The sequence below is a fragment of the Panthera tigris genome, chromosome A3 (genome assembly GCF_018350195.1).
Source record: "Panthera tigris isolate Pti1 chromosome A3, P.tigris_Pti1_mat1.1, whole genome shotgun sequence".
Classification (NCBI taxonomy): domain Eukaryota; kingdom Metazoa; phylum Chordata; class Mammalia; order Carnivora; family Felidae; genus Panthera; species Panthera tigris.
In genome coordinates this window covers 137,291,192-137,306,579 of record NC_056662.1, presented here as the reverse complement: position 1 = coordinate 137,306,579, position 15,388 = coordinate 137,291,192, and the positions used below count along the sequence as shown (strand labels likewise).

Genomic DNA, 15,388 nt, shown 5'->3' with positions numbered 1-15,388 from the left:
GGCCCGCGGGCTAACAAAAGCCGCCCTCGGCTGCACCAGGCTTCCCAGGCCTTCCACGTTCCCTTCGTTGCCCACTGCCTCCCAGATGCCACCGTGGACAAACTGTACCACCACAGCCACAGCCTGGAGGCGTCATCCGCCCACTGACGCGGGCTCAGAGCTTGCTGACGGCCCTGTGAGCGGGCGTCACACCAGCGTCCATCCCAGGACTGGTCATGGGACGCACGGCGAAAGGCGCGGTGGCCCCGGCTGGCGGGGCTCACTGGAGGGCCCCCTGGCTACCCTTGTCACTGCGAGGCCACGCGCTCCGGGGGCTCAGAGGAGACAAGCAGACACACGGCCTGCCGTCCGCCTGGTCCACGGGAACTGTGGGGCTGGCTGCCGTGGGCACCTCCGTGGTCTCCGCTGGGCCCTGCCCACGCTCGCTGTGGTGCCCCTGGCGCACAGGCCACAGTGGCGGGCATCCCACGCGGGAACTTTCTCAGGGCACTAGTGCTCTGATGATACCCACGGTGCAAACGCTCTTTTCACTCCTCCACTTCAAACGTTTAATAAGCAATTTGTTATAAACAGCAAACATCTAAGAAATACTTTTAAGAGGAGAAGTAGAAGCGAGTTTCACTGTATGATGATGACCTTTTCCATGGGTCTAGCACCAAACACGAGACAGATCATTGTAACTGGGTCACTGCTCTCAACCAGTCGAGGTGACCTTGTTCACCTGGGTCCGTCCAAGACCTGGATTCCATCCTGCCCTCTGCCCTCACACCCTCCCCCTGCCCTCCTCCCCCTGCACACCCACGCCCTCCATCCAGCCCATTCCAGTCGTCCTTCCTTTGCATGGACCCCAGGGCTTTGACCTTTCTTCCACCTCCAATGTCTGGGTCCCGGCCCCTCACTGCCTCTGACTTGCCATCCTGGGGGACTTCCAACTGGGAGCCGACTTTGTCTCCTACCTCAGATGACACGTTCAGCCTCTCCCAGCACAACTGAGGGCAGGTGGTAGCAGGGAGAATCTCTGTCTCTCACGGCGTCCCCAGGGGTAGCGCAACACCCCTCAGTGTCCACGATCCTGGACACGGCACCAGGGGGGCCTCACTCGTCCCTTGTGGCTCCAGTGTCTGGGCCGGGGTGGCACATGCTGGGAGTTCATCACGTACGTGTAATTGTACAGGAAGGACCGGCGGAGCCCGCGTGAAGAGACACCCCTCACTGGGCGTGTGGATGCAGCCGCTAAGTGAATAAAGGTGGTGGGGTGACGGGAAAGGAGGGCGTTGGAAAGGAAGGAGAGGACGTGCAGAAACCACTGACCCGAGAGCCTCGTGCGCTAAGACTGAGGCCCTAGACCCACAGCCACGAGTGGCACAGTCACAGCCCCGCTCTCCTCATCCGCGGGCCAAGAGACTCCACCTGTTATCACACGCTCTCTGAGACGGAAGCTGAGCAGAGCCTGGTAAACAGTAAGCGTTTAATGAGCAACGACAGACGGGATCTAGACTAGCTGGTCACAGAAGTCTCATCCCTGTCGGACAGCCCCGTCGTGCAGTGAGCCACCGGACGACCTCCCGGCCCAGCCTCACGAGGAGGCACCAGACCTCCTCCCGTTTCCTAATCCAGGGACAACAAACTTCCCATGAAGGGCCAGACAGTCAATATTTTTAGCTTTGGGGGCCATACAGTCCCTGTTGCGATGACTCCAACGTGACATTTCATCACGAGGACAGCCGTGATGTCACGTGAGTGCGGCTGTGTGGCAATAGAACTTGATTGATGAGACCCGGCAGTGGGCCCGATTTAACCCATTAGCTCTCTGGTTTGCTGCTGTCCTAGACTATGAAAAGGTTTTGCTTCGTTTTAAGTGGACCCAGAACAGACCCTTCGTGCCTTTGCTGATTCACTACACCCAACAAATGTTTTCGGTGCTTACTACGTGCCAGGCCCTTTTGAACGTGGGGAGCGGAGCGGTGAGCAACGCTGAGTCGTCGCCCGCTCCAGATGGCGGTGACCCATGGAAAACTCTCTAGTGTCTCGCTCCATTCGCTGTCCCATCCCCTCACCCCTCACAGACGCTGTCGGCAGAGATCGGCGGCTCCGGTCTCAGCCGTGTTATGGGCCGGGGTTTCCTGCAACAGGAAAAAATAGGTTCTGTGGCTTTAAAAAAGAAAGTTTTCAAATCACTGGTCTGCACCGGGTGTCACGGTTTAAGGGGTGGCTGGCGTGTGGCACCAGTCCTGCTGACATCTACTGCCTGCTCTGCCGCGTCCCAGGAGACAACACTGATGTATGTGGACCGACGCATGGCTTCCAAAATCACCCCGGTCCCACCCTCGGTCCCACAGTCCTCACGGTGTTTGCAGACTGGTTCCCGCTGACACTCAGGGCCACCACAGCCACATTCCGGGTCGCCACGTACCTTCACGGGCTCCTGGATCCGCTCTCCTGGGAGCACACTCAGGTGTCTCTGCGTGACACTGTGACTGAATAATGGCAGGCAGGGGCCAACCCCTGCAACGCTCTCTCTCTCTCCTGCAGGGAAAGGGGACCCCCAAGCAGCACACTCCATCCAACCCCGGCAAGGTGGGCAGCCCCGCCCTCTCCCATGAGGGCACCCCGAGGTCCGCATGGATGCATCCCACGTGGGGCAGCGCACTGCCCTGGGGCAGCTTCATGGAGAGCTGGGCGCGACCTCACAGAGCGAGGATGTCACCGAAGCCAGGGCGAATGGCTCCCTCCGCCACCGCGCCCCGGGTCTGCGAAGAAACGCCAGTCCTCTCTGAACAGCCCTTCCCCGCAGTGACAGCCCCCGTTCTCATTGTTCACCAAGAGCAGGCGGCCGGCAGGCAGGCAGCCGGGTGCCGCGAGGCCGCATCGGCATCCGCCCCAGGCTACCCTCACGGGGTTTTCCGGAATCTTCTCCCTGCCAGCCTCCCAGGCTGGCCCGCCTTCCCGTGTGGCGCCTCGCCGCGCGGGCGGGCGGACAGCGCTCCTCTGACACGGACAGCTACGGGCAGACGTGACCCGAGCAAGCATTTCCTATTACGTGCAGGGCCTCGCAGAGTAGAGCCCAAAGATCCTATGCGCTTTCTGTCTCACGGGCAGATGACACTGCTGACTCTTACGGAGCCGCTAAAGCCACCATCTGCGGTTACGTTCGCGCGTCAGAACGAGACCCGCCCCCTGCGCACGCGGGGCGTGGTCACATGCCCGCCACCGCTCCCCCTGGGTCGGCCAGGTCACAGCCGACAGACGTCCCGACGGTTTGCCCCCAAGATGTCGCCCGGCCAGCAGTGCTCCTCCCGGGGACGAGCCGTCGAGCTCCACCTGAGCGCCGGCTTCTAGAGCAGGGACGGAAAGGACCCGGGCCCCCACTCTGCCACGGCACTTGCTGGTGGCGCTGCCGGCCACCCGCAGACACGCCGTGGACGATCGGATGCCACGGCCTCCGCGGCGCCTTTCCCCGGAAGCCCTCCGGATCTCCGGCGCCGGAAAGGAGGAGGAGGCGCGGCAAAGCGTGGCGACGCCGCCGGGCAGGCGTGGCCGGATCGCGGCCTCAACAGCCGGAGCCACGCGGAACTGCCGTTTTTACGGGTCAGAACCATCCAATTTCGTACAGCTGCGCCTGACCTCCCCATTGCACGCTGCAAAGCGAACGTCCTGGATGGCGCTAAGGTGGTTTACAAATGCCAGAAGTCCAGCGTCCTATTCGGTCTGTTCGAGGGACCGCGATCCCTGCAGCACCTGTGTTTTCTATCTGCACCGGGACAGTGGGTGACGCATGTGAATGCCTGGCGGCCCCAAGGCACATTGGCCAGAGATGCCTCTCCTTCCTGCCTCCTCTCCTCTCCTCTCCCCTCCCCTCCCCTCCTCTCCAGAGATGCCTCTCCTTCCTGCCTCCTCTCCTCTCCCCTCCCCTCCTCTCCAGAGATGCCTCTCCTTCCTGCCTCCTCTCCTCTCCTCTCCCCTCCCCTCCTCTCCTCTCCAGAGATGCCTCTCCTTCCTGCCTCCTCTCCTCTCCTCTCCCCTCCCCTCCCCTCCTCTCCAGAGATGCCTCTCCTTCCTGCCTCCTCTCCTCTCCTCTCCCCTCCCCTCCCCTCCTCTCCAGAGATGCCTCTCCTTCCTGCCTCCTCTCCTCTCCTCTCCCCTCCCCTCCTCTCCTCTCCAGAGATGCCTCTCCTTCCTGCCTCCTCTCCTCTCCTCTCCCCTCCCCTCCTCTCCTCTCCAGAGATGCCTCTCCTTCCTGCCTCCTCTCCTCTCCTTCCTCTCTCTTCTTCCCACCTCCTCTCCTCTCCCCTCCCCTCCTCTCCTCTCCAGAGATGCCTCTCCTTCCTGCCTCCTCTCCTCTCCTCTCCCCTCCCCTCCTCTCCAGAGATGCCTCTCCTTCCTGCCTCCCCTCCTCTCCTTCCTCTCTCTTCTTCCCACCTCCTCTCCTCTCCCCTCCCCTCCTCTCCTCTCCAGAGATGCCTCTCCTTCCTGCCTCCTCTCCTCTCCTCTCCTCTCCCCTCCCCTCCTCTCCAGAGATGCCTCTCCTTCCTGCCTCCTCTCCTCTCCTTCCTGTCCTCTCTTCTTCCCACCTCCTCTCCTCTCCCCTCCCCTCCTCTCCTCTCCAGAGATGCCTCTCCTTCCTGCCTCCTCTCCTCTCCTCTCCCCTCCCCTCCTCTCCAGAGATGCCTCTCCTTCCTGCCTCCTCTCCTCTCCTTCCTGTCCTCTCTTCTTCCCACCTCCTCTCCTCTCCCCTCCCCTCCTCTCCTCTCCAGAGATGCCTCTCCTTCCTGCCTCCTCTCCTCTCCTCTCCTCTCCCCTCCCCTCCTCTCCAGAGATGCCTCTCCTTCCTGCCTCCTCTCCTCTCCCTCTTCTCCCTACTCTCCTCTCCCTCCTTCCCACCTCCTGGCCTCTCCTCTCCTCGAGCTACTGGCCCAGTTTCAGCAGGGGGCACTCAGGCACCCAACCCCTCATACTCTCCTAATGTTTCATAATCTGTTGCTGGAAACACGTGCCTGGGTGTCACTGATGTCTAGGGCTGTGTCCCTCCCCTCAGACTCTCCGACCTGTGTGTCGTTTCAACTACTTCCCACAGATGGGAGTCAAAAGCGCTTTGAATATCTGCTGAAATGCCCTATCATAGCCCTGCTTGCCAGGACCAGTTTCCATGGGGAAAAAAAATCGACTAGAAACAAACAAACAAAAAAAAAAGAAGCTGTATACCATCCGTCTCCTGCAGAACTAAGGTAGAAAGTCCCAATCGCAGAAACATCCGACCAGCCAACAGTGTGTTTGTAACCAGCTGTCATCCAGAGCACATACGTGCTCTACAGACAGATGTATGTTGTGGGTCACAAACCACAAAGGAGCAGAGTCTATCAACCCAAAGTGCAGTGGAAGTTCCTGCAGACTCATCCCAGAACGTTCTCCGTGCGCCCTGCATGGTAAGACCTTGTTCTCCGGGGTATATTTGAGTTTCCAAAATAGTCAAAAATCTCAGAATCCAGCATGACTAATGAGATGGGTAAGCAAACAGGACAGGGTCATCAGGGGCCAAAAAGTACTGTCTAAAGTCAGGAGAAAGATTTTCTTAGACAGCAATGAAGCGGGTTCTTAAAGCAAATCCCAAACGGGTCCCAAAGGTCTTGAGCATGGCGGTGACGGGGACCGGCAGAGGTCACACTCAGCGGGAGGGGAAGGACCTACTCTACCGTCTCCGTTGAAGATGATACGGTTGGCCTTGCTCTGCAAGCACCCCCGGGAGTTAGCAAGTCCATTGTCAGTGAGGTCAGTGGGTGGCCGTGGAGACCACACCTTCTTCTGCACAAGCACTGGCGGGCATTCGAACTCTGAGGAGAACCGGACAGGAGTCGGCCACTCGAATGCCTGATGTCGGGGGCTCTCCCAGGGCCGGCTGCCGGGTCAGGGCCGAGCCAGGCCCAGCACTGGTAATTCAGGGACCAACCGTGGCAGGTGCTGCCGCTCCGGTGAGCACACCTGCACTGCGTTCGCTTACAAACAGAACAACTAGGGGGCAAGTATTTCTGGTCTAATAACCCCGTGCGGTCAATTCAAGCTTCTCACCTTCGACACGAAGACTGAGCTCGGGGTGGCGAAACGAAGTGATAAGATAAAAATAAAGTCACAAGTAGCAAAGCATGATTAATAATCTTGAAATCTTTGGCTACTCAAACTCACTCGGTGTGGGATGTGACAGGTGTTTCCACGGGGAACACGAGGGAAGGAAAAACCCCCCCTCTCTGAGCCGGGGTGAAGAGGCCAGGAGCGAGAGGCGCGCTAATTAGCCCTGACCAGGGCCACCTCACAGGCTCGGGGCAGGAGAGACCGCCCCACGCAGGAGGGCAGAACCCGAGAGGACTTCTTCACGGGCCTCCTGAGTCTACACAGACTGCGGCAAAACCTCCAGAGTCGGAAGGAACTTACAAAAGTCCCCGTGCGGAATATCCCACGGTGACTTGAGGAGGACTCTCGAGTCGGTCATCTGAAAACTTCTGGACACGGTACAGTGAACCTCCCTGAACCCCACCAGCTCTGAGTGTGACGAGGGTGCCGGTGCCCCAACATCTGGGGAAACTCTGGCTGACGGAAAGCTCACCTTTAAAGCAGAGAAGAGAGTGAAAACTGAGGTTTGGGAATGTTTTCATTGGTGATTTCTAGAAGGATCTCCTTTCACGTTACTCAGAAGAAACTCCAGGCGCGCCTCGCTCTGCCGCAGACGCTGTTTGGTGCGGCCGGCAGGTCCGCGGCCACCCTGGCCCGTGTCCAGCACGTCTGTCGGCCACCATGCCCCGCGGTCACGTGCTCACTTCCTGTCTCCGAGTCGCGTTTCGGTAATTCTCGCAGTATTTCAAACTCTCCCGTCACTGTATTCGTCACGGCGATCCGTGGTCAGTGACAGCTCAGGTGACGGTCAGCATTTTCTAGCACAAGAGTATTATTAAATCAAGGCGCGTACTTTTCTTCAGAGGTGACGCTCTTGCACACCTACCAGACCGCGGCGCGGCGTGAACACAACGTGCACGCGCACTGGGAACCACACGGGTCACCCGCCCCGCTCTACCAAGACACCCGCCTTCCTGGACGGCCAGAGCGGAGGCCGCCGCGTCTTCAGCTCATGTGGCACACGCCAGGTCCCAGAGCGCTCACGGGGCCTCCGTCCTCCACATCGGGGACGGTGCCTTCCGCCGTCTCCTTCCTCCACCCCACTGGCTTTCCTGTTTTGTCCCTCCATCCGCTTCTGTGTGACTTCTCATTGCGCTGACTCGCTTTAGCAGGCTGCTCCTAAATGAGGTCGGTGAAAACACGCTACGTGAAAGGACGGTGACAACAATGAGACACTTCAGTGAGCAGGAGGGCTGTGCCTTGTCAAAGAGGCCGCTGTCAGCAGAGCTCAGTGGGGTCCCCTGGCCCCTTGAGGACTCATTAAACCTCTGACCCCCCTCCCCTCAGAACACCTGCCACGGGGCGATGTCACTTTGGGTGGATATCAGCTCAGTGTCTATCCTCCCCACACAGCTGGGAGCTTCCGGAAGGTCAGGATGGAGCCCCAGACGCTAGGGGCTCTGGCACGTAGTGTACAAGTAATCCGTACTGCGGGAGCAGTGAGAGGGAAGAGCAGGCCTGCCGGCACTGAGGTCGACAGGAAGGGAGTGCCGGGTGACCGCAGGCAAGGACGGGAGCTGGGACCCTAACTGGTGACTGGCCGCCCGCCACCGTTCATGGGCGGAAGTGCAGCGCCAGCGCCGGCCACACTCCGCCCATGTGGCCACGTGGCCACGGTCACTGCCAATTTATGTAAAGATCCCCGGTTTCGGGGTCTCAGACAGCCCCCTCTAGTGCGTACCTATCAGACCTCGGGTGCAATCCACAAAAGCAGCCTCTGCAGATGAAGAGATCATTTCTGGATTCAGGGGAAAGAGCCGGAATGGCGGTCACGCCGGAGGACCAGCCTAAGCCTAAGCCTTGGGGAGCAGGGCTAGAAACCACACGGAGGCACTGGCCTGACCGGAAAGCTGTGCAGTCCCCACCCGGCAATCACGAAGCCCGCCCCACAGCTGCCGCTGTCACACTCAGGCCACTGGCGTGTTCCCGGTGTGCCAGGAACTCACTACCACCTGGAAGTCACCTGCGATGCTGCCACCATGACCCCCACACCCCAAAGCTATCTGCAGCCACTCATACTGCCAACCGCTGTCCCGTGTGGCCCCCTGTGACTGGCAGCATCTCAGTCATACGCACGGTCCTAGTCACCGGGAAACTGCAAACTTGATTTCTTATTCCCATAATGGGAAATGGGGCTAATAACCTAGGAATTTCCCCCAATATAGGAGGGCTATTCAAAAGACGACGAGCAGCCACAAGAGTCAGATGTCCACAATGTAACTTCTGAGTGTTTCTCCCCCAGGCACAATGACAACAATGGGAGACGTGATTAATATCATGGCCTCCGAATCCCAGAAAAGCTTCGCCCTCTGCTGGCTAAGTACACCATTCCATCATATTATCTGACAATAGCTTTTATTCTATTTCAAAATAGTAGGACTTTAGCCAACACAGAAACACAGCTACAATAATTAAAAACAAGTATAAGACCCAAGTAAATAGTTCTTGCCAACTTTTAAAAAGAAGATTTTTTAAATCTTCTATAATCACATGGAATTAAATAATAGAGATGAGTTATCCTAAAACCCCATCAACCAAAACTGTGATTCACAGCAAAGCAAAAGACAACTATTAGCACCACACCAAAATAAAAAGCTTTTACACAGCAAAGGAAATCGACACAACAAAATGGCAACCTCCTGAATGGGAGAAGATACTTGCAAACAAGATACCCAATAAGGGGTTAATACCCTAAATATATAAAGAACTTATACAATTCAACACCAAAAAACAAATAAACTATTAAACAAATAATTTTTTAAAAAAGTAAAAATGGGCAGAGGACCTGAATGGACCACTTTCCAATGGCGACATCCAGGCGCCAACAGACACGAGAAGATGCTCAACATCGCTCATCAGCAGGGAAATGCAGATCAAGACCAGGAAGAGGTATCACCTCACACCTGTCAGAACAGCTAAATCCAAAAGACAAGAAACAACAGGTATTGGTGAGGATGTAGAGAAAGGGGAACCCTTTGGAACTGCTGGTAGGAATGCAAATTGGTGCAGCCACTGTGGAAAATAGTATAGAGGTTCCTCAAAAAGTTAAAGATAGGACTACCCTGGGGCACCTGGGTGGCTCAGTGGGTTAAGCGTCTGACTTCGGCTCAGGTCATGATCTCCTGGTTCATAAGTTCGAGAATCGCATCGGGCTCTGTGCTGATGGCTCGGAGCCTGGAGCCTGCTTCGGATTCTGGGTCTCCCCCTCTCTGCCCCTCCCCCACTTGTGCTCTGCTTCTCTCTCTCTCTCTCAAAAGTAAATAAACATTAAAAAAAATTTTTTTAATTAGAACTACCCTATGATCCATTAATTCCACTACTGGGTATTTACCCAAGGAAAATGAAAACCATTAATTTGAAAAGATGCCTGCAGCCCCATGTTTACTGCAGCATTATTTACAGTGGCCAAGATACGGAAGCAGCCCAAGTGCCCATCGACTGATGAATGAAAAAGAGATCAATAAATAAATACACACGCTCACACACACACACACAACCGTGAACTATTGGCCATACAAAAGAATGAAATCTTGCCATTCGCCACAACATGGATGGACCTATCATGCTAAGTGGAATACGTCAGTCAGAGAAAGACAACCGTATGATCTCATTCATACGTGCATCTAGAAAACAAAGCAAATGAATGAGCAAACAAAAAGCAGAATCGGACCTCTACGTACAGAGGACGAACTGGTGGATGCCAGAGGGATGGGGGTGGGGAAGGGGGAAGACGGGTGAAGGGAAGGAGGAGACACAGCTTCTGGTCACGGAATGAGTGAGTCACGGGGATGAGAGGCAGAGCACAGGGAGCACGGTCGGCAATATTGTAACGGTGTCACACGGGACAGATGATGACTACACTTGTGATGGTCACAGTCCAACGTATAGAGCTGTCAGATTATTGTACTACATGCCTGATGCTAATGTAACAACATTGTGTGTCTACTCAAATTTTTAAAAATGGTTAGAAGTATGAGTCACAAAAACACTTTTGTTGTTTAAAATGAAGACTTCTGGACGGCCACACCTTCCCTATCCTGTAACTCTGTAACTCTGACGTAAGAAAACGTATACCGTCCCCAAGCACAAAGGTAAAGACAGACCCAAACGGCTGAAGAGCCCCAGGGCATGAGGACAGGTGACCCTGCAGGTCCAGCAGGGCTGCGAGGCCCCAGGAAGAGCCTGTGGTGCAGTAGGGCACCATCAGGACAAGTACAGTTGACGTGAACCCCGGAGCTCCTCAGACTCGCCTGCCCCACCAGCCCGAGCTAAGTGATTCTGGCGACTGAGATTCCACTTTCTGTCCCCATCCTGTCCCCCACGCACTTAATAACTGGGGCCCCAGTCTCGGGCCTAGCACCTCCCAGGGAGAGGAATGGACAAGGGGAAGGAGAAGGCACCAGATGGACAGTTAACCTGGCGATCTTTCCTCCCTGCCGTCTGTCACCACCGATAACACCAAGGCAGTCTTTCCTACAACCAGGCTGAAAACAATCCGATAGTTCTGACCCACGTCCGTCCTTTATTTCAGTATCGAGATAGTCTTGTCAGTGTCTTCTCCATGGCTTGTAAATTCCCGTTCCCTCTGAGGGATCAGTGGGAGCCCCAGAGGCACCAAGAACACACTGTGAGCGCTCCAAAAACCGTCACTGGAACCCCAGCACGCGGAAGTGAGACAAGACCCACTCCCTAGACCTGGACAGGTTGTGTGCCTGCTCGAACAAGATCCACACGTTCCCAAGCATCGGGAAAATCAGACCGTCAACACACACCAATGCCAAGAGGAAGCAAGGCTGGAATTACCTGACAGAGTTTTACAGCAGCCGTTATAAAAATGTTACAGTGAGCAACCAATACTCCAAACCAATATAAAAAAAAACAAAAAACAAAAAAAACAAAAACAGAAAACCTCACCAGTGGGAGAGAAGATATACAAAAGAACCAAATGCAAGTCCTACAACTGAAAAATACAGTAACCAAAATTAAAAAAAAAAACAAAACCCTCAGTGGATGGGTTCAACAGCAGAATGAACATGACAGAGGAAAGAATCAATGAATTTGAAGACAGAACAATAGAAAATACTCAACTTGAACGCTGGGTAGAAAATGAAGTAAAAAACAAAATAAACAGAGTCTCAGAAACCTGTGGGATGAAAACAGCTGAGCCAACATTCATATCCGTGACATCTCAGGACAGGTGGGGAGAACAGGGCTGGAAAATATTCAATGTGCATACATGTGTATATGTGCACAAACATGTATATGTGCGCATACATGTGTGTAAGTGCACACATATGTATATATTCACGCTCATATATGTGTATGCATTTATACAAACACGTATATACACACATATAGTAAAACCTTGGTTTGCAAGGATAATTCGTTCCAGAAACATGCTTGTAATCCAAAACACTTCTATATCAAAGTGAATTTCCCCATAAGAAATACTGGAAACTCAGATGATCCGTTCCACAACCCTAAAATATTTATATAAAAATGATGGTGACAATACGGTAAAATAATACAAAATTTTTAAAAATACAAAATATAAAGAAAAATAATTAAAACAAATAACCTGCACTTACCTTTCAAAACCTCCGTGGCTGGTGGGAGGGAGACAAGAGAGGGGAGGGTTAGTGTGTAGGATGACTTTCTCTGTCACTAACGGAGTCACTGCTCTCTATCAGCTCAATGGAATCTTCTTCTCTTTGTGCAACTTTAACAAGGGACCTATCCAGTGACACTTGCTTTTGCCTCCTTTGAGGATTTTGCAGGAAAGTGACACTGCATTGACGATCACGCACAATCCCTTAGCAAGGGGGGGGGGGGGGGTGGGAGGGGTGGGGAGAAAGACCACTGGCTCACTTGTGATCATGTGCCGTTCAGTGTCACGTACTACTCCTATCGCAAAATGTCGCTCGTTTATCAAGTTAAAATGTATTAGAAACGTTCACTCGTCTTGCAGAACACTCACAGAACAAGTTACTCTCAATCTAAGGTTTTACCGTATATGTATATACGCACAGAGACACGTATAAGCACACATGTGTATATATGCACACACGTGTGTGCAATATATGTATATACACATGCACATACGTGTGTAGGCACGTGCATACACACATATACGCATATACACGTAACTACATATAAAACACTACATCTGATGATCGATGAATAAAGAGAAAACACTCAGATGATTATATTTGAAAAGTCGAAAGGGCAAAGGGGCCTAATAGCAAAAGGTTCCAGACATCTTCCAAAGCAGAGTTGGTAAGTCGTGTACGTAGACTGTAATATCTAGAGCAAACACTACTGAAACTCACAGTACATTCACAAACACCGTACATAAATCAAAACGAAATTTTGCAAAACGTTCGAGTAGCCCGCAGAAGGCGAGGAGAGAGAAACAGGACCAGCGATAAGTGAGGAAAACAAACAAGATGCTGGGCTTGAGCCCTGAGCCACCAGAGATTTCAATGCACGTGATCTAAGTAGGTCGGTGCAAAGGACAAAGATGGGCCAAGTGACAAAACAAAAACTACACACACATACAACCCAACTACACTGTTGGCAAAACAACCCAACCTCCAAAGCATCGTCCAGAGCACCGTCCCTACAAGAGGCAGGGAGGGGCCCGCGTACGGCCGCTGCCTGCCCAGGACCAGGACTGACCCCCAAAAGGCACATCCCTCCCCCTGGGATGAGGATTTCACTCACTCACTCACAACTCCCTGCTCATCTAATAACGCCCGTGCGACTTACCACCAAGAGGGGAAATCCAGACGGAGACGCGCACACAGGGTCAGGAAACACACAGCAACGTGGGTAAAGCATCCCTAGAGACACCTCGGGACGAGTCTGTTCCTTGGACTGGACTGAGTAGGTGTGGCTGCACGCCCTCGTGCTGGCAGCTTGCACGGAGGTCAGGGAAGCTCCCTGGGACTCTCTGAACTGGAACATTCTGTCTTTAACACAGTCCCTCTGGGGACAGAAGCAGCCGGCTACCACCCTGTCTGAGTGACAGGTGTCAACCCACACATCACCACACTGTGTCAGAGAGCAGAGGTGAGGAGTGATTGAGACATTAGGAGTACGTGCTCAGTGCAGAACTAGGGGCAGAAAACAGGGTTTCAGGGGGCAGTGAGGACCGACCCAGCAAACAGGTGTTTGCTGTCTCTTCTCCCCTAGAATCTAAAAAAAACACAAATGGTTTCCAAAGAATAGGATATTTAAGATATCGTAAAAAACCATTCCTTTTTAACTTGTTAGTACAGAAGTATCAGTAAGTCCTCAAAGCCTTTTTTTTTTAAATATATTTTTAAATGTTTTTATTTATTTTTGACACAGAGACAGAGCATGAGCAGAGAAGGGGCAGAGAGAGAGCGAGACACAGAATCTGAAGCAGGCTCCGGGCTCTGAACCGTCAGCACAGAGCCCGACGCGGGGCTCAAACTCACAGGGTGTGAGATCGTGACCTGAGCTGAAGTCGGACGCTTAACTGATTGAGCCACCCAGGTGCCCCTGCCCTCAAAGCCTTTTAAAAGTCTTGATGACTCAAAAATAAAAGTGAATCTGAACTTTACAGTAAGTTTGTATGATCTTTAGGGCACACTTATACTTGGGTACAACATCTCTCATATCTCACACATATTTAAAGATTATTTTTGGGGCACCTGGGTGGCTCAGTCGGTTGAGCGTCCGACTTCGGCTCAGGTCACGATCTCACACCCTGTGAGTTCGAGCCCCGCGTCGGGCTCTGTGCCGACAGCTCAGAGCCTGGAGCCTGTTTCAGATTCTGTGTCTCCCTCTCTCTGACCCTCCCCCATTCATGCTCTGTCTCTCTCTGTCTCAAAAATAAATAAACGTTAAAAAAAATTTTTTTTAAGATTATTTTTATGTATTAAACTTTGTTACACTGCTAAATTTTCTATTCTTTCCTCCCAAAATATATATTTTTTTCAAATTAACAAATCAGTCTAAGTTTTCCACACCTTAGGAGAAATCATCGTTATGGACAGCGGGGGGGAATGGTAGTTTTCTCTGTAAACTTTGATTCTGGTATATTATCTATGAGATTCCGGGCAAATGAATTCCTCTGAACCTCTATTTCCTCATCTATAAAATGGGTATATGAAGATGTCTACACTCAGAAAATTACCAGAAATATCACACTGAAATAGCGTGGCAAGTGCTGTGAAAACTGCAACGTAGCATGTGACTGTAACCAGGCTACCACCCGTGTGCAGGCAGAAGGGTTTCCAGCACCTCACACGCTGATGGCCAGGAACAAGCCAGGATTTCACTCCCCTTGGTCTTACATTTTACACTCGCAAATTCATCTGATTTCCAAACGGCATATATTGGATTGAAAAAAAACAACACTATTAATTCCTTATCTTTTAGCAACTCTTCCCTACACACAGTGTGCTTTTAGATGCATTATCTGGGCTTTGTAACTTGTGTAGATTTTTACCGAAAGTGGATATGGGTTTGGAAATCTCTATAGATCTTATCCTGCTATACCGGTCCATCCAAGACCAGCTCCCGTAAACAGTCAAGGGGTCTGATGTAAGTAAGATACTAAAAGCAAGAGTCTTTATAGATTCTCCCTTCAAAATCAAATAGAAAATTCACTCAGAGACTGCAAATTCCCAAATTTTTCACGACATCATCAACTTCATACGAAAGCAACTTCATAGTCCTGACGTAGGCCAGGGAGCAGAGGAACGAGGTACTGAATGTACAAACAACACACTTTCAAGCATCTGGGGATTCTGGAAAGGATTCATTTTCCCATGTAAAAAACATTTCAGGGGTGCCTGGGTGGCTCAGTCGGTTAGGTGTGTGACTTTGGCTCAGGTCATGATCTCGCGGTCTGTAGGTTCAAGCCCCGCGTCGGGCTCTGTGCTGACAGCTCGGAGCCTGGAGCCTGCCTCAGATTCTCTGTCTCCCTCTCTCTCTGCCCGTCCCTGGCTTGCACTCTGTCTCTCTCTCTCAAAAATAAATGAACACTATAAAAAACTCCATCGGGCCCTGGGCAGTCACTTCCTTCCTGCTGTGCCGGTTACTGGGTCATGCATGGTCCCCCTCTCCTACTGACGGGGGTCCCCCTGAAGGCCTCGTTCCTCTTCAGGTCCTCAATGACCACAACCTGGCCTACAACAGGAGGCCCTCAAAAGCTGCCGGTGGGACAACAGCACGAGTGGGACTTGGGCAGGCT

General features: G+C 52.8%; 1 protein-coding gene across 8 annotated transcripts in view; it reads right to left on the bottom strand.

The window, feature by feature from the left end:
* EIPR1 (EARP complex and GARP complex interacting protein 1) overlaps positions 1 to 15,388 on the bottom strand; it is a 119,830-nt gene that overhangs the window by 61,550 nt on the left and 42,892 nt on the right. The window contains exon 1 of one of the 8 annotated variants that reach the window (XM_042982591.1): positions 2,414 to 3,454. The exons of 4 other annotated variants lie outside the window; for them this stretch is intronic. In XM_042982591.1, the coding sequence (XP_042838525.1) occupies positions 2,414 to 2,669 (256 nt within the window). In that variant the 5' untranslated portion in view covers positions 2,670 to 3,454. Of the gene's footprint in view, positions 1 to 956; positions 1,208 to 2,346; positions 3,455 to 15,388 lie in introns of those variants that run through there. 3 more of the 8 variants (XM_042982597.1, XM_042982594.1, XM_042982595.1) reach the window with 3 other exon arrangements.